The 26208-nt window shown below is 28.1% G+C and overlaps 3 protein-coding genes across 4 annotated transcripts; 2 read left to right on the top strand and 1 right to left on the bottom strand.

Annotated features, from left to right (window-relative positions):
• The first annotated feature begins 1506 nt into the window (after nt 1-1506).
• Nucleotides 1507-4123, top strand: LOC118070916 (uncharacterized). Of its 2 annotated transcripts, none has more exons than XM_035089791.1 (4): nt 1507-1660; nt 1908-2086; nt 2554-2833; nt 2951-4123. In XM_035089791.1, exons 2-4 carry the CDS (start codon nt 1917-1919, stop codon nt 3194-3196), a joined length of 696 nt encoding a protein of 231 aa, XP_034945682.1. In that variant the 5' UTR covers nt 1507-1660; nt 1908-1916; the 3' UTR covers nt 3197-4123. The 2 variants fall into 2 exon arrangements, with proteins under 2 accessions (XP_034945682.1, XP_034945683.1); XM_035089792.1 differs by having other exon boundaries at nt 1509-1581.
• A 1435-nt stretch (nt 4124-5558) lies between these two features.
• On the top strand, nt 5559-9689 carry LOC118071002 (uncharacterized). Its single transcript, XM_035089932.1, has 3 exons — nt 5559-5719; nt 7734-7914; nt 9504-9689. Exons 1-3 carry the CDS (start codon nt 5559-5561, stop codon nt 9687-9689), a joined length of 528 nt encoding a protein of 175 aa, XP_034945823.1.
• A 6269-nt stretch (nt 9690-15958) lies between these two features.
• On the bottom strand, nt 15959-24437 carry LOC118070957 (blood vessel epicardial substance-like). The gene is made up of 6 exons (XM_035089858.1): nt 24221-24437; nt 20769-21113; nt 20135-20532; nt 18199-18611; nt 17851-18122; nt 15959-16569 (listed from the first exon to the last, which is right to left on the bottom strand). Exons 2-6 carry the CDS (start codon nt 21099-21101, stop codon nt 16546-16548), a joined length of 1440 nt encoding a protein of 479 aa, XP_034945749.1. The 5' UTR covers nt 21102-21113; nt 24221-24437; the 3' UTR covers nt 15959-16545.
• Between the last annotated feature and the right edge of the window lie 1771 nt (nt 24438-26208).

The raw sequence follows: 26208 nt of genomic DNA on the forward strand, positions 1-26208 counted from the left end.
GCTGATGCATTATGCAATCGACAATGCAGTGATTAATGTTGGCATCAGTGATACTCCATAAAAAAATGAAACAGCTGCTGAAGAATCTACATGGCAAGCATTATTACCATTCACAAGAGTGTATTTAACGAATATTGTTTTAAAATTGCTCATAAAATAAATTGAATGGCCAGATGTAGTGTCTGAGAAGAATTACATTTTTGTAATTTTCATACGTTTTTTACCAAGTATATGACCTACTTAAGAGTCTTTCCATAAGAGAAAGAAATAAAGGATGCGATCAAGAAAACGGGGAATTTTTATTGTATCATTCATCAAGACGGGAATGACATGCCGCTGAGACTTTGTAAGTAGATACTGCATTACTTAACGTGAATATTCGCGCTTTCTAACTGCCGGTCGGCGTTTATTCAAAGAGCGGAAGATACTTTACGTTTTCTCATCAAGAAAGTTCATTACCACGAGAAAAATCTTTTTCTATGCGTGTACATAATAACCTTGAGCTGATTATTAATGCATGTATTGTTTGATTCATACATTTATCAAATTTGATTTCATACAATGCAGATATTAGCATTAACCACTAACTACTATGAAGAGATTGCTGATAAATAAATCGTTTTTACATTCCCAGGATATTTTAATAAAACGAGAATGTTGTAAAGAATTTATTGAAAATTAAAAAATATTTTATTTTATCTGTAATTTATAAATAATTTGTAAATATTATTTTACGATTGTTAAACTTCTAAATATCATATTTAATTATATCTTCTAACTATTAAATTACTTTAATTACACTAAATAAACCATTTGAATTATGCATAGTACCATGCAATAAATGATTAATGGTAAGTAGTGGAATGCTACAAATTATTTAACGAATTGGAGTAAATTGTTAACGAATATTTCAAGTGACTTATCTCGCTATCGATGACAGATATATCTTAGGACACCAAAATAAGAAGTCGTTTTATGGGTTTTCGATAAAATACCAATTAATGAATGTTTCTTTTTTTACAAATAGCTATGAAAGTTGTTGTTATAATTGATTATAGAAAAACTACGCATAATCATCAAAAGAAGACGCGTAAATTGTTATTTCAAAACTTGTCAATGATTAATGTTATCATTGTAATGTGTCTGCAAGACAGAAGTGTATAGTAATCGTTTGTTCAATTATATGACGTAAATGGGTAAATAATTAGATGTGACTGAACACATAAAACTTGTCTATATTGGAAGATAAAATTATTTTATTTTTATTATCGCTTATATATCATTATTATGTTACATCAAAAAAGTTGAGATATTTTTTTAAGACTATTTTGCATTTTCTAATTTATATTTTTGGAAAAAATAAGATGAATTATATCGAAATTGTGTAAATTTCATTTGATATTTAAAATACGGGTAAAAGAAAGAGAGCGCCACTTTACAATGAGTGAAATTTTTTACCTTCGAACAGTCGATAAAGCAGTTCAAATCGATTTATCAGGTACAAACAGTGTAGCTGTGAGAAAAAGAGTAGGATTGACCCTTTCAATTCCCCTCGCGTGTCAATAAAATACAAGTGACAGAGTTAGTAAGATAATTGTTGTGAACTAACTTTTTGACCCCAATTCTTTGTTGGGGGTCATGAAGATCTTTTGTACCATAAGTGAGTTTTTACTGTATTTGTCTTTTTGCTTGAGACTTTATTTTCCTTTTTCTATGTCAAGTATCAGAAATGGTAGCAACTAATTTAATCAGAACAACCAGTAGAATATACTAATATTGTTTGTATGTAATTATGGAATTGATCGTGATATGAAACTTGTTGGAAAATTATTTAACATCACGAGCATGACTTTATGAGTAATTCATTCATGTGTTTGTATGTCAACTGTACAATTATTGTTTTTTAGATTACCATCATGAATTCCTGGCCACGCAGACGCTTTCGCGTGACGCCGCTTCGAGTGTCATGTGCTTTTCTGTTCGTCGGAGCACTCTTTTGGTATAATCTCGACAGAGAAGAAATACCACCACCACCATGTAGTATGCCTGAAGAATTCACCGAAAAATTACATGAATTAGTATTCAGGTTTGTTACAAAATATAAATTTATTGTTTTTGTTTATTTATTCCTTACTTTCGCACTTTTTTTCAAATATAAAAATGAATTACCGACTGAGTAAATTTTACCAAATATCGGTAAAAGAAATTTTTAACTACTGTAGATAATTGATGGTTATTAACTTGTAGTTGATAATAAAGACATTTTTTTTACCATTATATTCAAAATCAATAACAAGAAGAAAGTAAACAAATCAAATTGAATTATCTAATAAAAAAATCATTAAAATAATAAAGTTCCGTTCAAGGTAGCGATTGTAAGCATTTTTTTTTTGATGATTGGAAAGTTTTTAATGGTTTTGCTCGAGAAAAAAGTTTCAATTTCAATATTAAAAAAGTTTTATAGAATTTTTATGTAATCTTTTTTCATTCATTCGTTCTTTAAAATAAGAGAAAAAGATTTTACTGATGTAATAAACTTTTTATTCCTATCAGGGTCCATTTGGTATTGGCAAAACTTGGCATAGTTCATTTTCTTTGTTTCGGAGCGCTTTGGGGTCAAGTTCGAATAGAAAGTGCTTTACCTTGGGCCAGAAAAATTGAACTCTGTCTAGTAGATACATTACGAGATGACGGTCTAATTACAAAAGCTTTTCGCGAAGCTGGGCTAAGTGCCTCGTACATGTATGCATCAGGTGTATATCGAGTTCAAGAGCGTGATGCTGATGATTATTCACCAAGGGTTGAAATATTTGTCTTTGAAGAAGATTCTGTGGTAAGATACATTTGAGCCATCCATTTATTAAATGTAAAAGAGAATTATCATTCAATTAAACATATTCACACGTTTAAATTTTGATAAATAATGAAGAAATAATTTTTTATAATCTAGACTCAAATGATGAGAAGAGTTGGATGGACAAGAAGAGTTTTACCACCAGATTGTGAATTATCTCCAAGCCTACAATGTTTTCCACCTCAATTAGTAATTCCACCCTTACCAGCGAAACAGTTTGGAGGTCGACTTCTTCCAGTTCCCCGGGAGGGTATCGAATTGCAAAAATACCATTATCCAAATGATTGGTGGCTTGAAATGAAACCAACCGACTGCATCGAACTAAATCAAGTTCCAACATGAAATATAGTGCAGTAGAAACTTAATATAAACATCAATATTTAAATTCACGATGGAAAGTACGCGTTTATAATATTTCTGTGACATTGATATTTAATTTTAATGAACTACTGCTTTCGTAAAAAAATCCCCAAACATACGATATTTATTTGAAAGTCGTAATAGAAAGCCAATTCAGGAATAGACTGCTAGTCATTAATATAATTGAAGTAAATCTCATTCCGATAAAACTATTGAATTTTTATGTCTTCTCATAAATAATAACTGTTGTCTGATCCATCTTTACATGTTTTTTATCTAGTAAGACATGTTACTCTTACGCTTTTGACACAATCATTTTCAACTATTTTAATATACAAATTATCGATATAATAAATGTAAAAAATGAAAGTTATAGTTTCAAAAAATTTACAAAGTTGGTCTTAAATTATTATGACTCCAATAATTGTCATACATTATCTGATCAATGATTTTACGAGATGGAGTTGGTATTAAATATAGCTGATGGCTAAGGCAATAAAAAAAGAAATACATCAAACTAAGTTTCATTGCTAGGTCTCGATTGGTTTACTCTCTAATTTGTATTGTAATCATTGTACTTTATTGCTTATTATGACTGTGTTATTAACAATATTAAATGTAAGATAAGTAGTTTAGTTTGTATTTGTTGTTAACAGTAGTGCTAATGTTGAGCTCTTCCTTTAAGTAATTAACTATTATTGACTATTAGCACTTGGAAGTCATTATTTATAAGAATACTTTATATTTATAATCAAATATGATAAAAATCTTTTTGATGCAATTTTTAGTGCCTGCAGATTGGGGAACTTTATTGAGTATTATAATTTTTTTAGTGCATTTTTGAACTATTCATTTTTGCAAACTAAACAAAAATATTGTTAAACAATTTTTTAATTAATGTAATAGATGTATCCGATTAAAAATAATGTTATAACGAATTGCTAGAAAATGTTATTTAATTATAAGTTTTTAAAAATGAAAGAAAAAATTTTTGAATCTTACTTCATAAATATTTTTAGATATTTTTAAATTGAATAAGAGTAAATTTTGATTCTTTTTGATAAGATGGTTCCTATGCTAATAATATTTTAAATGCTAAAATTCTGTGTCCGTACTATTCCGTAAAAATAAGTGCTGTAATAAATAGTTTATAATTATCACTTCAATATAAATAACCATAAATTTATATTTATTGTAGTTTAATAAGCCAAAAAATTCACTCGACTATAAAAAAAATTTCGCATCGTATCACAAAGTGTTATTTACCTCTATGGGTTATTATTTTCAAAGCACAAGAAATTAGTAGACATAATACTAGAAGATGAATAATTGACAAATTATACAACACGAATTTTATTTTCTTTCTTCACATTCTTATAATTCAATTTTATCTGTTTAAATAGTCGGTGTATTAATAAAATACCCATAGCAATTTCTAATGTAAAAAATACGTTGCTTAAAATTCTAACGCCTTTTAGAAGTAATTTAATACTACAAAGTTACCAAGCATATTTCAAAGACCACAGTAGAATTTTACACTTACCTTGACTTTCGCTAGAGTTATATGCCCATAAAATAGTGGTAAAAGAAATTTAAAAGTGCAAAAAAGACCATACTTTCACCATAAAATGTTTTTTTTTATCGTCATAACTCTATAGATATTGATGTACATATTTTTTCAATACTTTCCTGTTTCTATTGTATTATTACAAATGCCGTATAGTCAAAATAGCTGTACCTGTTAATAGAAGTATGATGATTTATGTAGTGGTGTATTTTTTCACTAGAAATAATTATTCTCATTTAACACAGATAATTACACAAATAACAGATGACAAGATCATTAGTTTTTATGAATTCATTAAAGATGATAAATTAAAATTGTCTCCATATACATTTTAGTACACTAGAAATAAAAATTTCACTTTTCAGTAGAAAAGCTAATACATCAGTTATCTCAAAGATGATGGGGGGAAGTATAAAATCAAGTTACTATACAATCTTTTCAGTAAAGACTATTCAATCGTTAGACAAGCAACAGCATTAAATTAAATTGATCTTCTAAAGTTTCTCTAAATCTATTTAACTTTAAACAAATTACTGTAAAAATTCTACAACTGTGTTTGGGGGCTTTAAATGTTCATAAAATGGTAGTGTATTTTTTGTCTGTGATTATATTCCACTAATCGTATTTGTTTCACATCGATAAATCAATGAAAAAAAAAATTGAAAAAGTATGTATTTATATATAAAAATATAATACATTGATTGTGAAGATGGAAAAAAATTCGTATGATTGATTGTTTTATAGTTTTTATTTCTATTGGCGCTCATAGTCTTTTTAATGGAGTTCGTGCAATTATCAGAAGCATACAAGTCTGTTAAATCTCTGAAATATCATCGTCAAAAGCATTGGGGTCGTAGACCACAATGGCATTTATTTCCTCATTCACCAAGGCGTCGATTGCGAAGAAGACGATTTAAATCCCGTTATAATCATGAAAAGTGAGTAATGTATTGTTAATCCGATTAATAAAATCATACGTATTTATTTTTAATTGAATTTATCAGCGTGATTTACATACGACGTATTTATTTTTTCCAAACTTTTTAAGAGTATGTATTAACAAGATAATTTTTTTTTATTCAATTTAATTCAATCCTCGTTGAAATTAATTAATAAAAATTTTATATTAAATAATTGGAGAATTATAACTTTCTCTAGTTTGTTTAATTATTAAAAAAATTTTTAGTTAACTAAAGTTAGTTCAACTTTGAGTTTACTATTAAATTTAATTGACGGTTTTTTTGAAGGATTTTGTTATCGAAAAAATTAATAATCGAAACTTTTTGACATTTAAAGTCATATTAAAAAGGAATAGGAAAAGATCAATACACCAATAATAAGTGACATGCCAATAAATGAATGAAAGCATTCGTTTCCTAAATATTGAATAAACTTTCACTAGCATTATTTAAATAAACCAGTCATTGCCTATTCACTAGCATCTGTAAATTAGATTCTACATTTTTTCAAAGGTTTTTTTTTGTATATATATGTCAAACTACACGTTCATCTATTGAATTTCTTAGGAATTTCATTATTAAAGACGTCTTTTATCGTTAAAAAAGTAGATCAAGACTCGAATTCAAAATATATTGGTATCAATACTAACACAAGATTGTGCAAGAATTCAAAGTGCCTTTTTTAAGAAAAAAAACCCATTTTAGAAATTGAGTTGTCTTATTGAAGTGGAGATAGAAGATGAAAAAAGGCAAATTATTGTCAATTGTATTGATCTGTTAAATGTCTTCATCAAATTCAATCTAGAATATATCGAATTTCTTTTGAATGGAAATTAAATAGGTCATTTCAATAGCGAAATGTTAAAATTATTGTCAAATTTATTTTTTTCTCCATCTTATTGACCACAAAACAATATCACAACATCATAATGAATGTTTTTAAATTTGCAACGACAAGTATATCATTAATTGAAGTAGCTGTCCTTGTTATAGAACATTTGTACTCTTGAAGAGGATATAAATAAATGAAAAAATTTGAATAGTTACAAAAATAATTCAATTAATATCCATTATTTGAATTCTTTTATTATGAAAAAGTAAACTTGAATTCAACATATATTTTTTTTTAACAATTCAGAGTACATAATAATTTTTAATTATATCATAATAATATGTTTATCATAAAAAATATAGGAAAAAATAATTCATAAATGTATTTTCTTCGGTTCCATAAATATATAATATTAGCTTAATTTTTCAACAGTCTTCGGAATTGATTTTTCAATTAAAAATTATTTAATAAAAAATTACTTTTGTCTATTGTCAATTACCTAAAACAAATTTATTTTCATTCTTTAAAATCACTTTTTCCATTCAGTTGAAATAAAAGTACATAAATATTTTTTTTTTGAGTTTAAATCAAGAAAAATAGGACAACGTTAGAAAGTTTTGGACAATATGAGAGAGAGAGAGAGAGACACTCTAAGATAGAAAATAAAATACAGTAAGAGAAAATAGTATAGTTTGTATAAAAGTCATAAAGCAAGTTAATAATTAGTTAAATCTTATCTTATCCCATCAAGCATCAGCAATAACAGCAAACTGTGAGCCAATAAGTTTCGACTAGTAAGCTTTATGCATGAATTGGGATTCGATTCGCGAACTTTGCACATATTGTCATGAGTGAAATATGAGCTGTAACAGCAGGGTTGTACATACAGGTATATATTGCGAATATATACGATCGTGAATATGGACACGCCCTACTTTTGGATAGACTGCGTCTACATTTAAGGTCTATTTTGAGCGACAAGGCTTCGGTAATTACAGACTCTTGGTAGCTACTATTCACTATCGTTAAACCTAGTCTAATCGTGAAGAACAATCGGTTTCTAGTTACGTGTTTGTATGACCTTTGAATCCCAAAGGCCGTTTTCATATCCTCGAAAAATAATTTACAAATAAATTCAACGATGGTCTTTATTTCTTTTAGGTATCGTGAGAGATATCCATACCATTATGCTCATAATCAGCGGCCTTTTACCATTGAGCTGGAATTACCAGATCATCATGATGATCATCAGGAACCCTGGAGAAGTAGTCGAGAAAATGTCAGATATTCCGTACCTGAGGTTTATGAAGAAGAAGAAGAAGATAGAAAAGTAAGAATTAAGGTAATTATCTTCAATTGATCAATTTATTATTCTTTCTGAAATGAATTACTATGAATGAATTGGACTTGGATCAATAGTGATAAAAAATAGTGATATCTGATGACGATTCTTGTGGGAAATGTTCCTAGAGTACATATATATGGTTAATAATTAATAGAGTGAAAAGGAGAGAGCTATTTTTTTTTTGGTAACTTTTGCTATAATTTCTGTTTATTTTTACTGATGAAACAGTGGTGGGGGGATAAAGTTTTCTTGAAGAGTTTGTGTAATTTATTTATGTTGAATATACTTGAGAATTATTAGTGTATACTTTAGTCTATTAATTTTTGAAAAGATAAATTATATGGTAAATAAAAAATCAGATACATTTTCTTGAGTTTAACTTTGCAAATTATTTTTATTGCTGAAACAGTTTTCTGTTTGTATAAACAAAAAAGAAAGAATTGAGATGAAATGTATTTTTCATATTTTCGTATAAAACAAATTCTAGGAATAAAACACAAAACAAATTTACTACATCATTTCAGAATAGAAAAAAAATTATATAAAAGAAGTTTTATTCAATAATTAATCATTGAAAATAGCATTTTTTTTTTGTTAAAAAAATAAAGGAGCGAATAAAAATCTTTTATAAAGATAGCAGATTTCATTATTGCCATTTCATCCTTAGTAAATGCAGAGTGTGAATTATAATGTAAATAAAAGAGAAACTGGGGCAAGACAACCCCCTGGGGTAAAATGACTCTTTTTGAAAAATCGAGAAAATTCTTGCACTACTAAATACATAAATCCTTATTTATTTATTAGATTGTTTATTGCCGAAAACAATAAAGTTAATTCTAAGATAAGAATTTATCTATATTTTCCATAACAAAATTCTGCTATAAATATTTCTATAATTTATTGAAATCCTTAAGAGGTCATTTTGCTTGGATTTTCGTGAGATTTTTCATCGTTGTTTCAGCGAAACGTATAATATTATGATTCAATTAGCTAACTTCCTAACTTGCTGTCTGAATAAACATCACCTTATTCGAACAATTTAACAATTGATTTAATAAACTAAAATTTAATAAAAAAAAAAGTTAACGAAAAAAAACAAGTTAACATTATTATAAGTATCTTTTGAAAAAGTAAAAATAAAAATTTTCATGAATATTAAATGGCATGAATGTTTTATATGGTTTAATAATATTATAAATGCATTAAAAAATTGACCGTTAATTAGAATAAAATTATTCATTAAGTATATTTATCATTATATAATTAAATATAAATTTAATGAATAAATCAATAATTCACTGATATGAAAAAAAAACACTTGATTCATAAAAAAATTTTCAGGATATATTTTACCCTAGAGATCAGTTATATTCCCTTCTTTTACTTCACATCCGATCGATTTATAGTAGAAGGGTAGAATCTAACAAAATTATCCTTTCAACGCTTCAAGCTCTTCATTTTCTTCAACCTTACAAAATTACAGCAGCATAAAAAAAAAATAAACGTCACCAGTTATTTTCCATTTGTGGGTGGTTGAGAATATTGTGACTGTTGCTAATAAAAATATGAACTTCCTTTTTTTTCAGGTGGTCGAGGAGGGTAAATCGCATATTCGACTAAAAATATCACGAAACGATTATTTTGGAGCAGAACAAAACGTTAACAATATGCATAACAATTCCGTTCCAATTGAATCTATAGCGTATTCAAAAACTCCTCTGCATAGAACAGAATACACTGTACCTATAGTGCATAGTTGGAATAGGGAATAAATAAATGACAAATGTTTATTTTTATATCTCATAAAATTTCCTACATTCTCGTACTATTTTTTTATTAATGTATTTGTATAATTTTATATTTAAAATTTTATTAAGCTAATTTTTTATATAAGAAATTGTAAAAATTACAAGAATAGTTTATTCAATAATGAGTCTTGGAGCTATTAATACAATTGTAGAAAAAAATTATTCATTTTAAAAAAATCAAAAGCATAAGGAAATCAGTTTGAAGAAATATTTATCAGAGGAAAAAAAATACTAAAAGTTGTCGAATGTCAAAAATAAATGGTGTGATATTATTTATAAAATTTATAAAGCGAAGTGTGTCATCTTGATCGATAATAAGTAAACGTTATTTCAGAGCTATAAATATTCATGCAGCGATAATGAGATGTGGTAGATTAGATTAAAATGTGCACATAGATTTGGTAAAGTTGGTGGACATAAAATTTTGAATGTCATGTCAATGGAAAAAAGGGTCAATATCGTATCTAGGGTTTGGTTTCCAAATACCTCTGCTTCACCTTCTTCACCATCGATCTACCCACCCGCATTTCCCGCCATTTCTCCCGTTCTACCCCGTGCTTCTTTTCAACCCTCACCAATATGAGAGCTTGCCACGTCAAGTGCTAGAATAAAAATGAGGAATTCATAGGGGTTCTATTGTTATTTTGTTCAAGTTCTATTGTTTTCATTTCTTCGTTTTATTTCTAACATAATAGTCAACGAACATATACAATAATAGTAATAAATACTTATTTGTATGTCAACTTATCGATATCATATACAGGTAAGTTTTGTATTTATAATTGTCTTTATTTTTAATAGTTCGTATTCACTTCGATGAAATATCATTTTCACATGACTTATCGCACACGTCATTTCACGTTTATTAGATCACTGACTCGATAAATTAATTGGAGATTCATAAAAATATGCACCGCACAACTTTTGGATAATTTAATAATATGTTATAGGAAAAGAGAGAAACAAAATCAACGTGAATATTTTTTTTTTTATTAATATTTTGAAAATGACTTGCTGCTTGAGATTTTACCAGATGTTGCCTTCACATTTATTATTGATCGATAAAACTTTTTCGGTTACCATATGAAACAACGAATTTATTATATATCTATGCAACAATTAGGACTCATAACTATTTTATCTGTACACGGAGTCTTTTCAATTTAATTTAACAGTGTTGATACATCTAAATAAATACACCAGAGTTTAAAATTCAAAGATTATAATTGCTTTTTAATAATTGAACTTTGATGAACTAGAATGCTTTTTGGAGCTTTATAATTCCTAGACTTTAAGTAGATTTTTTTAAAAAGTTTTTTTTTCTTTTGATCTTCATTACTTTGTAATGAATTGAATAACAATAGGTCTAATGATTCTTTGACTTGTTAAATAAAATAAGAGGTTTTTTAAAAGCATGAAAAATTTTTTTTTCGTTTAATCTGAATAATAGGTTAAATAAAGAATACTTTAAGCTTTTGACGGGTCTTCGTTGATCAATATACGATCGTTCTTTTGGAAGTTATAAATGCTCAAAGTTAAAAGTGAGTTTCTGCTTTAAAAGCACATAATTCTGTGGAAAATTTTTGAAGAATTGTTTCAGAGAGTAGCTAATAAATTTTCAAATGATTCACTCAAGTATTTTTTTGTCTTTTATCGTAAGGTTTCATTCAAATTTTTACAGAAGAAATAGGAATTCAATTTATTCGTTATTTTTTTAATTTACTGAAATATAAAAGATCAACGTAAACCTTTTAAAACATTTTTTTAATTTAAATGTTAAAATAAATGAAAGAGTATTCTAGTTCATCGAAATTCAATAATACATATTTTATTTTTTCTCAATAATAACTAAAAATGTGTTTAATGTTCTTTAATTTTTAAATTCTAGTGTTTAATACAAGTTTTATGAGTTGTAACTTTATCAAAATATTTTCATTTTATTCAGTTTTTATTTATTTTATGAATATCTGTATATTAATATACCATTTCTATAGATGAAGAAAATTCAACTATTAATAAAATATTATTCATCATATTAAATAGAAATAAACTAAATAAATTTAATAATAATAATAAAATTAAAGTTAATATTAGTTTATTTTAGGAAAAAGCACAATTAAACGTTGAAAATGTCTAATTGAGATGTTCATGATATTTGTGGGCTACCAAAAAAAAGAGATGAATGGGATTTGTGAAAAGAAAATAGAGAAAAGAATAAAAAAACTTAGCTAATATATTGTGTATCCTGAAACGTGTAAATCAATCAGGAGTTTTAAATCGAACTTTGAAAATGTATTTTACTTTTCTGTGTACTCGTTGCTATAGAGAGAGTAGCCTTTCTCAACTGCACTTGCCAACTGTCTGTCGCCTGGTAACTTGCCAATGCTCAAGAACGTACAGATTCGATAGATTATTTGCTTTTATTATTCGCAACTATGGAGCATGTAAAATGAATGTAAGCTCATCCATGTGAACATGAATACAAGGCAGGTGAATAATAACATGTGGTCAATTTACTTGATTCGATATTTTGTATTTTCTAAATTCATATATTTTCATAAGTGTTTTGTATCAAATGTTGGATGTTAAAAGTCATTAAGAGACAGTTGATTACGTAATTGGATTTTCATTTTATAAAATAAAATTAAATTCGTTCAAAACGTTTGGATTTATTGAACCGGATTTATTTTATTAAAAACTGCAGTAGAGAATATTTAATAAATTGTGAGAATAATTGTGCTGGACTTGTAAGAGAATAAAAATTATTCCATTGTTCAGTGTAGCAACCCTTGGAGTTAAATAGAGTATTTTTTACATTTTTTTTTGTTAAGATATTATTGAGGTTACTCTTAATCTCTGTTGGATAATTGTATCAGAATTGTGTTGTTATTTTATTTTTTACCATGAAATGAAGAAAATTGTTTGAAAAAAATTGTTATGAATTTCTAGAATTTTTTTTTTGTGTTTTAAATTGACAAGATGTCATTTTGAAGACTATTCTACAGCTGCTCGAGTTCAGTAGAGAAATTTATGAGCTTTTTTTTCTTCTTATCAGGATTCCCACATTCTTTTAGGATTTTTGTAAGGAAACCTTTAATGGCCCCTTTAGAAAAATATTGAAGAATTTACACTTGAGAAAATATTTCAATTGCATCGTTTGATTTTATGGAAAATTTTGCATTGTATTTTCAGAAAAGTCCTATACTTAGTTGGAAGAAGTTTTAACAAAAGAAAAGAAACTACAAATTATTTTCTTTCATTGATATAGATTTTCTTTTTAAATAATTGATTATGTGAAGTATGCACATAGTTTTTGAAGAATAAATGTTGCAAGAATTTTATTACAAACACCTTTTTATATTGAGTAAAAGAAAAACTACAATACTTGAAAATTGTTAGAAATTTTCAAACTGCATTGTCATAAGCAAAAAAATGTGATTGATGGCCTGGATAGTATGTCAAAAGTTTGTTCTTCTAGTGTTTTTATTGTTTGTTCAAATCGTAGTCATAAAAAAAAGAAATTTGATTTTTTCCAACTATAAATCATTGAATACATATAAGTGCAAATGAAATAAATGATCTTAGCTACTTTTTTTGCTAAAGAAATAAAATTTAATTAACGATTTTGCTTTAAGTTAGACTGAAACATTAAAAATTTTTATCAAGATTTTACAAGGCGCTAAAGTGAAAATTATAGCATGGGTTTCAAATAAAACTTTTTAGGGACCCATTTTCCTTCGAAGGTTTCCTTAATTATTTTCTACCCAAGGATTCCGTAATCATTAACCATGAAATAATTTAAGATTTTGATAATAATTAAAATTTATTCCTCTAAATTGTACTTAATATGAAAAAATATATAAGCATCGTTAGAATTGCTTGAAGAATTAATTTTAATAAATAAAAAAAAATTTATTAAAGTTTCTTTTTGAAACTTCTTTGAACTTTAAGAACTTTACAATAAGAACAAAATTCTTTAGTACTTATTTAATTTTATTTAACAAAGAAAACTATTTTAATTTAACAAATTGTTGTTATTTTCATATTCTTTGATCACATAAGACTAGAATCAATCTACTTTCTAAATGTAAAATCACAAACAATTTATGTATATATATACAATAATACTGAAAATTATTATTTGGTATGATTTTGAAAATTGTAAGTAATTTTTTTCATAAAAGGTCTCTGCCAAAAACTCAAAATAACAAATACAATAAATTATTTAATTGATTTATTAATTAATTCAAATAATCATGACAATAAATTGTGAATTTAGCTACTTTATCAACCCCTATTAAACACTGAAGAGTCATCAGGAAATACTTTATAATATGAAATTGCAATTGAGATTTTGAAACACACTACTATACAATAAATTAAAATGAATTTTTTCATTTTTTTTAAACACATGACAATCACAGTTGAAAAAACAGTGAATTTTAAAAGCAAGCCTTCATTTGCTGGAACGAATAGCCATTAAAGAGAAAAACAATTTATAAAAAAAATATAAAAAATACTGTTAGAATTGAATTGATATAAATATCGAATAGAATGAAAGAATTTCCATTTTTTATTCAAATACCTACATAGTAAACAAACAACATATGCTTCATTTTTCAAATCTAATAACATAAAATTCTATTTACTATTGATTCGATAAAAAAAATATATACTTTTTTTTATAAAAAAATACGATGTTAATAGAAAGTAATAATTAATAGCATTTTATATCTTTTTACAAAATATTCTTTATCGATTTCCTTGTTAAAATGTATAATATAATGCACCTACTATAACAGATTAAATTTTCTTGAGGGTAGTTTAGTGGTAATACAAAGAGGTAATAGGTAATTTATTGCATAAAACGAAACACGTTTGTTAGCAAAAAATAAATGTTTCTTCTCTTTTCCCTCATTCACAAATAAAATGTTAAAATTTAACTTTATACATTTTTTTAAATAGGCAATCCGAAGACAAGTTAGCAACAATGACTTTTGTAACCTTTCTTTAAATCCCCCACAATATAATTGTTCTATCCTTTGCTATCACTCATTCGTTGGGATTTATATAAACATAGAAACATACAAACACACTTAATTCTTTTTTGTCGATGCGAAATTACGTAAATCATCTACAGTTTACCATTATTTTTATTGAAATAAATTTCCTTATTTTTATATTATTACAGTATTATTTACGTCAGACGAATTTTTCTCTCAATTTATTCCCTTAATTTATTATCACTACTATATTTTCCGTACTATTGTTAATACTCCTTTTTACTTACGAAGCACTTTTATTGCAAGTTAAAATTGTTTTTACATTATTTATTTAAAAATTATTTAATCTGTTATCGAAGCACTTATTGCATTAAGTTTAAGTTAATTATTTGTTATTTTGTTTTTTTTAAATTTATTTATAATTTTTTAATGTATTTGTCAATTAATTTATTTATGAAACTGTCATTAGCATAAAGATATCGTAGGTAGTTATTTAATAAAATGAACCCTTTTACACATCGATCGCGGTTATTTTGGTAGGTTTAAATGAATTGCTCGTACAATAGAAAATATCACATCAATAACAGAACACAAATTCGTGAAGTTTCAGATGTATCCAGTGTTCAATGACAGTCCATAAATAACAACTTTTTTTATTTCAACTTCTTCAGTATCATGCATATCTCCAATGAAGAAATACACCTTACATGCTTTTTGAGTATCGTGTATTCAATTTCTCACGTTGTTGATGAAAAATTTTCCCTGTATGTCACATTGTGTGCTGTTTAGTATTACTTTATTTTATCAGTATGACTATATCGTGACCTGATGCTTTTTGTAATATTAACGAAGCTTAAAAAATGGCGTTGAATCAAGTAGGCGCGTCCTAGAGCTATATAGATATGTGATTCGATTCGTACAATGTCATGTACATTTGAGCAACATCTAGGCAAAAGCGCAGATCACTTAGGCAATAGCCTCGAAATATTTAGTTGATTGTTTGTATTATTCTACTATTTTTATTTCTTTTTATTTGTATAATTGATTTCAACGGTCGAATGATCATGAGAAGAAGACTGCGACTGAATAAGTTTTATTTCAAGAAGAAAAGTTGCAAAAACTCACACATACTTTTCTGGCCATTGTAAAAAACGATAAGAAAAGTTCCATGTTATTTTTCTCGTGGATTGTGGGAAAATATACTGGGTCTTTTCGATATGACATGACCAATCAAAATCTTAACAGTTTATATCCATTGTTATAATCACAGACAAGGTATACGTGAAATGATCAGTGTTTATTCTAACTTTTTTCGCTGTTGCTCATTGTTTTCATTATCCATCATTCTCTTTATTAATTTATTTTTTACTATACTCTTTTCTTATATTTGAATAAAGCTATCATTGCATTATAGATATTTTTTTTATTCGATGTCACTCAATTAATAATTATTGGAGTTTGACGTTGATGTGAACTGTCTACATGCCATGAGTTACATCATCATCACATTGCTGATTTATAAATTATAATAATCAATCACTCGATCGATATTAAATTTAATTTTCTGTATGTATTTCTGTCACTTTATAAACAATTGTTTTTTTTTCTACACTCACTGTTTCATCATTTAGAACACTAGTCCATTTTCTCCATCACTGTTTAGGCCATCTTGACAACTACAGAATCAGCTTAATTGTCTTAGTAATGACTTGAAGATTGTCATGATGATTTATTAGTTGACGGGGCTATGTCGCATTCCGCTGAGGTGATAACGAAAGAAGTGGAACACTTGCTGGACCCTCCCCGTCAAGCGAACGTCATACAGGTGTCTCAAAGGTCACCTGGAACAAAGCAAACATTTTGAAAGATTTAAAATAATTTATTATAGAAACACTGGAAACCAAGAATAGTAAAAGGTGAAAAGAATTATTGAGTTAAAGTAAGACTTGGAGTTGAAAGAAAAAAGTACTAGATTTTTTATGATGGATTTACGCTAAGGAATGGTTTGTTTTTGTTTTTCTTTTCTTAAGTCATTCTTTTATATTTAATGACTTAGGGTGGATTAGGGAAATATGCGAGAGTTAAATTTAAGTACCAATAACTTAGAAGTCATGAACGCTAGGGCTATTAAATAGTAGTTAATGTGAAAATTTGTTTAAAATGAGTGATAAACGTTAATTATTGTCACACGATTCAGTTATTCAGTTGTTAGAATTTTATGGGGTAATTTATGACAGAAGGTGTGTGCTTGTCTTTACATTTTTTACTCACATCATTACGGTGTATTTATAGAAAGGATTTTACGTTATAGATAGGATAATTTTTATCTAACAATACAATGAAATCAAATGAACAGTAAATAAATTATTTTCAATACGATTGTTTAAAAATTTTTAATAATTATCGTTTTCAATTATTGAAAAATATAATTTTTAAAAATTTTTATGATAAATTAATTACTCTTGAATAAAAGTTTATGATTCATCCATAAAAATGTATTCAATTAAATTATTATTAATAGATAAATAATTAAATAATGATAAAATAGATATATTTTTCATTGAATTCATAAAAATTTAATGATTAATTTATTGATAATAAAAAATATTGAAAACATATCAATAACTAATATTTTTCATGTGAAAATTTTTTGCTTCAATTTCATCTACTTAAAAAAATTAAAAAAAAATTATAACACTGGAAGCAATTCAACTTACTCCAATAGTAATGTAAGCAATAAAAATGGTTCAATTAGATTATAAATCTTCAAATTATTTGTGATTATAAATCATCAAAAGTATTTCCTTTCATTCATAATTTATTACTCTAAGAATAAACTCCTGTGCAATATCTAGAATTTCTACAAAGCTACATCGTAAACTAAACAAAATATCATCATAACTTCCAACCCAAAACTTTCCCTACATATTAAACGAGTCTAATATTAGTTCATTTAGTACACTTAAATAAATTTCTCATGACTTTCTTTCATCCATTTTTCCCTCGATTCAACGATTAGGGTGTACGAGGTAGGCTGAATATTTTTAAATTCTCTCAATCATTTTATTTCCCCTACATAATTTTCAGTGGCTAAAAAATCAATAATTTAATGCAATACGAACCTCTCTGGTTGTTTTTTTCGAGCGTTTTCGCTCGAGTTTTGGTGTCTGTGGTAGTAACATATAGTCACCTCCAGCGCCACCAGCACTCCGTTGTCTGGTGAGTGGTGGATGTGTTACAGTTGAAGCCCGTGGAGGTGGTGAGAATGTGACACCTTGGGGTATAAGTGAATAGCCAGCAGACTGCTGCATTGAAATAAAGGGTGAAGTCACTGGAAAGTGGTTAGCTACCACAGGACTCCAGTACTGATAAGAGTGGCGTTGAGGTGAAGTTCCTGAGAAGATAATTAAATTCAATTAAAGATAAAAGAATGAAAAGGAAAAAATGGTTATAATTAATGGATCACGTACGTGGATTACTATGTCTTCTTTGTGTTTTCCACGTGTTTGACCTGACTCGCCCAGCAGTTTCCGTGTTGACCGCGTCCACGCTCATGCTCCTTGCAACTCCCCTATAAGGATTTGATACAGCATTTTCGTGTGCTGCTGCTACTCCTGCTAGTTGCTCGTTGAGAGCATAAAGCTTAGACGTTATGTCCTTCCCAATAAGAGTATTAAGAACGACTTTGAGTAAAGGTCGATGCCTGAGGACACGCATTAGTTTCAGTCTCGTCCAACAGATGTATGTGCTCGACTCTTCAGCTCTTATTGTTACTTGGAAGACATCGTCAATATTCTCATGAGTTGCTTCCCACTCTGGGGAATCCACGAACTGATAAGCCCTCACGTAATGCAAATGTGTTCCATCACACGTGACTTTGAGTCTAGATTGAAACAAATGTTATTTTTAGTTTATATACAGAGATAGAGGTGTGATATAAGGGAAACTGAAGTCAAGTAAGATGCTGAGAGACGATGGAATAATGAAGAAAAATTGGTTGATGTCTGCAGCAAGGACGTATTTCTCATGAAAGACGATACTTTGTACTTCATTAATATTTGTTAGTAGTATTGATGAAATGTTTTTCTTTAAATTCATTTTATAGAAGTTAAGTGGTATTGGAAATAATTTTTTATTATAATTGTGGAATAATATAATTGATGATTGATAAGGAAAAACTTTTGAAAAAATGGTAGTTTTAGTTGCAGTTGAAAAAATCAAATCATTAATCTAAAAAGCTTCCTTTAAAACATAAATTTTTCGTCTTATCAGAAAATCCTTTTACTCCTAATTGTATCAGCGTTACAAAGAGTTAAAAAAAAGTAGCACAAAAAGATAAAAAAACAAGAAAATATCTGTTTTCATAGCTTTCTGTTTTTCCTGACTATTTTTAGTTATTTTTGTTTTGAAAAAAAAAAATTATACGTTTAATTATAAATATCGATCGCTACCAGTTATGAAGGCTATTCATTTCATCATTTTTATTGAGAAAACTTATTTATTCGAAATCACACTTTTTTTCTTAAAGCGTAGATGTTTACTCATCAATAGTTTGCAAAAGTTTCAAAAAAAAAAATAAGTTGAAGTTTCAAATATTAGCTTATTGATAACTAAAGTAGAGTGAAATTGCTCAAGTCGTACACTGAGAAGGAAAATAAATGTAAATTTCAAGAAAGTTGAGCTAATTTAATTCATTTCAATCTTACCAAAAGCATTTATATAAATTCCATCTCCATTAGTCAAACTTTTAATCAATCACACTGTTAAAAATGCTGTTATAATTTGAATTTAGATATCATAACAAATGTAGTATGTATGACTAAAGCTACTACAATACTACTTGAATTTCAAAGACGCATTCAGATACAGCTGATAACCAATATCAATTGTGATAAACAAGTAAATACTTTCCTTAGTTATTGTTTGATAAATATAAGCCCCTATTATCTGATGTTAACAACCCCTCTGTTTTAACACCCCTATATCAGTAGACCTAAATGACGTAATGTAACAACTTTTTTCTTCTTAATAAAATTAAGAAAGGTAAGCTAACGTATCTCAAAACATAATTTTAAAATCGTATCTAACATCTAGTTATTTAAATGTCTTAAAAAAAAATAAACCATTACAAATTAATTGAAAAATTATATAACACTTAAACAAAAAAAAGTATAATTATAGATTTTGATGGAATAATGTTTTTTAATAACTTTAAAAGTACTTTCATTATTGTGTATCTGAAAATTTCAGAGACATTTTATTTAAATATAAGATTTCACTCTTAATTATCGAAGATTATTTTTTGATTTAAATGATTATTAATCTTTAAAATCTGAAAAAAAGATGCCTTGTTCTCAATCTTACAACTTCAGTTTCCCCTATTTCATCAAGATAAATGTTACTTACTTGCCACGTAACAGGATTGAAAGTCTTTCATCAGCAGGTGAGACTCCTTCAGTGGCGTATGTCTGTCCAGGATCAAGCTTAAGAATTCTAGCTTCTTTGGCAAGTTCCTGGAAGTGCTTTTTGCTCACTCGATAAGGCTTGAAGAGCTTGAGATAGAGTTCAACAAGCTCCGGACTTAGAGCTGGTGGTAAGAAACGACAAGCGAGAATGAGGGAATGTATGCCATTAAGTAGACCCAGAAAAAGAGACCAAAGCATTGCATCAAGGGCACAAATGGTTATTCCAGCCCACAGCGCTGCTAGCATAAATCCGGCAGTCAGAAATGTGCGCAATGCCAACACTGAAGCCTTGAAAGACCTTGGAACGAGGAAGGCAGCAGCGAAGAAGAGATTGGCTGCCTGTTTAGTCATTTAGATAGTAGAAGAAATATTAATTAGCACAGAGATAGAATGAAAGTTGTTTTGAATAAAGCAATTAACCTGATAATACAATGAATTCAGGCAAGTTCTGTGCGGTTAACCCAATTTTCTGGGTGACCGCAGCAGGACGAGACTAGGCTAAACAGCTCTGCACACTACTTAACCATGCTACCACACCACAAACCCCAAGACAAGCACCCCCTATCTTGTCTCACCTGGAATAGCTTGTGTTGTGCTGCCTCCCATTCGTCGCAGTACCCTCCAGATGATAAAGTCGTTGAGTTGAGTCTCCCTGTTACGTTGCTGGCCACCGTACTATTCCAAACGTCTATCCAGAGCTCGGTATAGTTGAGATCATCAAGAGAGTAACCAACCCCGAAACTGTTTGCAAGGCTATAGTTGAAACTATAGTTGTCACTTGCATAGCCTCCAGTTATTGTTCCTTCTATAAAAGGCGTTGAGCTTGTAGTCGAGAGAAGACTGCTTGCAGATGTGGCAGCGTCACTCGTGTTGGCCATCTTTCGTCGCGAGCGCGCTGTCCGGGCCATCACCTTCTTCGCCTGTAGACAAGAATTCAATTGAAATGCTTGATTAAATGGACAATAAACTGAATTAGAATTATTATTGGAAATTGAGATTGAACTTGCTTTTGTGCAGAGTAGTTTCAAGAGAAATTGATTTATTTTTTAAGAAACAAATCATTTCTTCTTTTGTATTATCAAAATACCATTATCAATACTAAAAAAGAAAACATTTAAACCATTTTTACTAGCAGTAAATTTACTTTAAATTTACTTTTGGCTAAGGCTAAAATAAGGAAAACTTCACAGTCTAGTAAAATTGACTTTAATTCTAGTTCTAGTTTTAGGGAGTTGTCTAATTAATGGGTCATGAATGAATTAAAGACATAATGAACAGAGTTGAAGTATTTATGTATTTTATGTTAATTATTATAATTTTTCGTGAAACAGTTAATAAAATATTTTCTAAAACGATGTTCAATAAAAGAACTTCTGAAGTAGAAAAAAGTTTCCACGAAAACTTCACTTGTTAATTCGATTTTTCAGAGTTTCAATGAATGAATAGCTGCTTGCTCTAGAATAACAATTATATCTTTTCTATTCTTCTAAACTTCAGATTGAGTTAGTTTAAAAATAATTCTCTTTATCGTAAGCTTTCAAATATCATTAAAAAAGTTACTCGTTGATTTTTTAATTGTCGATTTCAAGAGCTTGAAAAACAATTTATAGATAAATAAATCTCCAAAAATGTGTAGACATGGATAGTAATATGTATTTTTATTTGAACGAAAAAGAACAATAATCTAAGCTTAACTATATAATTAGAGGTATCTAGATCAACTGGAAAAACTGGGGAAAACTTTTGCAATATATAAACGTGATTATCACCCCTACAAGAATAGTTGAGAAATTTTTTTTTTATTTGGATTCCCCTGTGAGTGGAAAAAAGTGTTAAATTCGCAATGTCATTTTTAGAAGATCACCATTCTGTGAATTTTCAAAATTTTTCAGCCATTTTAGTCAGAACAATAACCAAGCTTAGAGAGCTTAAAATTTTTTCTCATCTTTTTTTAGAACATTTTGATCTAGAATTCACAATCGTGATAAAACAATGCTGAGCTTTTTCTTCTCAGTTACATGCATAAGTTCACTAATATTTTTTCTACATAACAAAAATTTATGACTGGAATTCTTAATAAATTTCTAGTGAAGTGAAAACAAAAATTTTTTAATCCTTTTGGACATATCAGTAATAAAAATAAATTACTGTCGAAAAAATACTGGAAATATTTGTCTAATTTTTATTTTCACTAGCAGAATTTTTTGTATGTTACTTTTTATTCGTAGTCAAGTAATAAATGATTAATAGTATCATTTTCCTTTATTGAGAAACTATTTCCTCGACTAATTGACTTTTAAGACCACCTTAATTCTAAAGTAAAATTCAATATCCTTTGAAATTGACTTTGTCCAATGCGATTAACAATAATAGAGTGCTGTAACTGACAAATTACTTTCTTTCACACTACAATGATCATCCTAAATGAATAGACTTAAGTATTTACACACCTGGAATACTAAAACCAAAAGTTAATATCGAGGTCAACATGACAAAGATCTTTTTTTAAAACGCACTGTTAACTCGACAGACTTGAGCTTTTTTCTAAAATAATGACTCGACACCGCACATTTGCCAAATATCGACCACCTTCAAAGTCGGTAACGGAAGAAAAGATTTTAGATTTTATCTTCGCTGCGGGACACCTGGAACTCAAAGTGCTCACGTATACTATTACCTTGGTAGCAAGTTTTCGCGAACGATGTCTGGACTTTATATGTCTTAGGGAATATAGAGTGTGTAATAAAAAGAAATGGCAGTGGCACTTTTAGAATAAACTTCACTATTCCTGACATAATAATATATTTATTTATATCCAGATTATTTTAATTAAAATTACTTCTATTACACTAGACATTGGTATACCCACCAACTGACGTTGATACATTGCTGTTGCCTGATCTATGCATGCTGAATATGTAAAAATGTTTTCAGACTACTTCACATTTAACTACACTGTAATAATATTTTCTACTAGAGAGAATATTTTGTTAATTTTTATTTTACATGAAATTTATTTTCAATTTTATATGCATTTGAGAATGATTTTAAAAGATCTAATAAAAGAGTTACTTCGTATATAAGCTCCTTTATGTGGATTTTCGCAAAAAAATTTGCATTAAATGTATCAAAGAGTTTGCAGTAGTGTCAAAGAATTACTGTTGAAGGCTCTCATAAGGGAAACTGGAGGTAAGAATGAAAATTCATCCATGGACTGGTATGGGATTTAGCTTTACATTTCCAAGAAAAACTGTTACATTATGTTTTGATGGATTCAGTCTTGAAAAAGTTTAACATGTTAAGGAAGTACATAATAATATCTGGAAGTAGATAATTTTTTCCTTGACAAGAGAAAAAATATCCCAGTCGAAAATGAACTTAACTATATCATTCTTGGAAAAAAAAGCTTTACAATAAAAGACGTTCAATACAAGTTGGTCCAGTAGTTCCGGAGATAATCGCGAACAAATTCACATATAGAACGACAGACATTGTATTATATACTAGATAGATATATAGAGACTGTTTCAATTTCATATAAAATTTTGTGGATTCCATGTACTTATCTATAACTACATTATATACTTTTCACAATTGAAATTTTAATACACTCACAATCAGATCTATTGATTAAATGTATTCTCATGACATTAATAAAATTTTATTATGCAACAAAATATTAGTTTTACGTAACCAAAAAAATTTAACTGTTTGTAGTCTCAATATTGTTCATTCTTTGGCTGAGGCTAAATACGCATAAACGTAGATGTAGTGATGGACAAAATTGTGTAAACAAGTCTTTACTACCAATTGTCTCACTTTGACATTATTGTGAATTACATTTCTGTGTGTTTATCTGTTGTATCTTTTGTTTAGCTCCATTTATTCTAGAACAATTCTTCAATTCAACGTGAAATTTTATTCAAAATATTCTTTCAGTTATGCTACAAATATTGTACTGTATATTATTATATTATTTAACGATAACGATGCAAAGATATACCCATAAAAGAAAAAAAATTGTTACCTTTCATGCTTTACCATAGTCGGCTCTCTTGCAATTATTATTACAACGTTTAATTGAGAATGAACATCGTCTGACTACAAAGTGTGCTAACCTTAATTAACAGAGTGTACTCTTTGAATCATCAATGTACTTATATTCTTTTAAGCTGTACTATGTATTACAGAGGTATCTTACACACTAATTAGTTGTAAAGTTTAGTCATGGAAGTGTCTTCTAAAATAACCTTCACAAGAAAACCGTTACATGGAAATTTTCGAGTGACGACCTCCGGTGTCAATAATTAGATCGATTATGTAGGTAAATTTATTGATAGAGGTTGACCTCATTTACCTACAGGGCTAATTTTCCGAAATAATTATGAGACAGTGACAGGTTATGTCTATTTATATACTTGAGGATGTGTATAACTTTTGTTGAGGTTTTTATTTATTTCAATTTAAAGAAAGAAAGACGCGTATATAATTCTAGAAAAACGTCTCACCTTTTGATTAAGACCTAAATCTGTAGAGAAAAATTTTTCTTTTTATTTTTTGAGTCAAACTTCGAGTCCAGCCTATCCTTAAGGTGTTACATGTATTACATAATACAAATTTTGTGTTGATTTCTAGTATAGCTCAAGCTATATCACCTTGTATCAAGTAACAATCGTGAAATAGTAATAAATTACATTCATTTTATACAAATAATATCAGTGTGAATGGAGATATTGAACTGTAAAAATATCTAAAGCCTATTTCTATATTCATCACAGCTTTGTTTTCTCCAAATACTTTAAATCACCATCGATTTAAATTACCAGGATTTCTTGATCAAGTGCTTTTTTAACACTCTATCAGTAAATCTTAAAATCCTATTATTTAACTGGACATCATTTTCAAATAGTTGATAAATAGATGGTGTTACTGTATTTATTGTAGTTTCATGTAAAATCGTAAATTGTATCAAGCAAATTTACACGATGAATACTATCATTATTAATCAAAATGAATACCTGTGTTCTGGTCGATTATCAAGGATCAAAAGCACATGGTAAGGTATTCACCATGTTCCGATCGATATTGAGTGTAGCATCATACGTTCAACACGAGAGACTGCACCTTTTTACATTAGCACAATTAATTTCATTCATTCCGTTTACAATAGAGCTATGCCATGCATCTACTGGATGACAAATGGATGTTGAAAATTAGCTAGATAACTGTGATATTTGGTATTTGATCATTTTTTAATTATTCAAGAACATGGCTGTCAATCATCAGAAATATATGTCTGATTAGTTTGATAGAAATGTGTGCAGTAGAAAAATAAACTAAACACTAATCAATATTCATTTATATTTAACAAACTTTCTCTCCATTTCGTCTTTATTAAAAATTTTTGACTTCAATTACTCAAAAGTAGATTCAAACATTGACATATTTTTAAAAATATATTGATAAGTTACATTCTCGAATTAAAATCAGTACCTGAAGGAAATAGTTTTTTAAAAAATTAGAAGATTTTACTGGAAAATAAATTCAGCGTCGCTTCGTCACATTCAGATGTTTTTAACAAAAATATTTTTCAGGTATCGAAGGATGGAGGAGGAGATGAATGAATATTTACATAGTACAGAGAGTGGAGTTTTCGATTAAAAACTTACCAATTAAAGTGTTTTCTGATCACTCTGAAGTACGAAAAAATGATAGGAAATAGATATGAGAAGAAAACAAATTGAATTCTCTTATCAGTTAGATGGATCTATAAATATATTCTAGTAGTATAAATGACAAGAAAGAATTGATTGGTTTTTATTAAAACATAGTTCAAAATTTAGTTTGAAGTAAAGTAGAAAAAATGACTTCAGGCATTGTATGATTTGAATCACAAAGTTTGCTCTTTTCAATCATTCTTCAGCACGCAAGAATACCCATGATCATAAACAATGACTGCAATAATGGTGCATCCATCTACTTGAAAATAAGAGACAAAAAGTAGATAACATCAGA

This window comes from Chelonus insularis, unplaced genomic scaffold (assembly GCF_013357705.1).
Source record: "Chelonus insularis isolate UGA/USDA-ARS -01 unplaced genomic scaffold, ASM1335770v1 contig_70_pilon, whole genome shotgun sequence".
NCBI classification, from domain to species: Eukaryota; Metazoa; Arthropoda; class Insecta; order Hymenoptera; family Braconidae; genus Chelonus; species Chelonus insularis.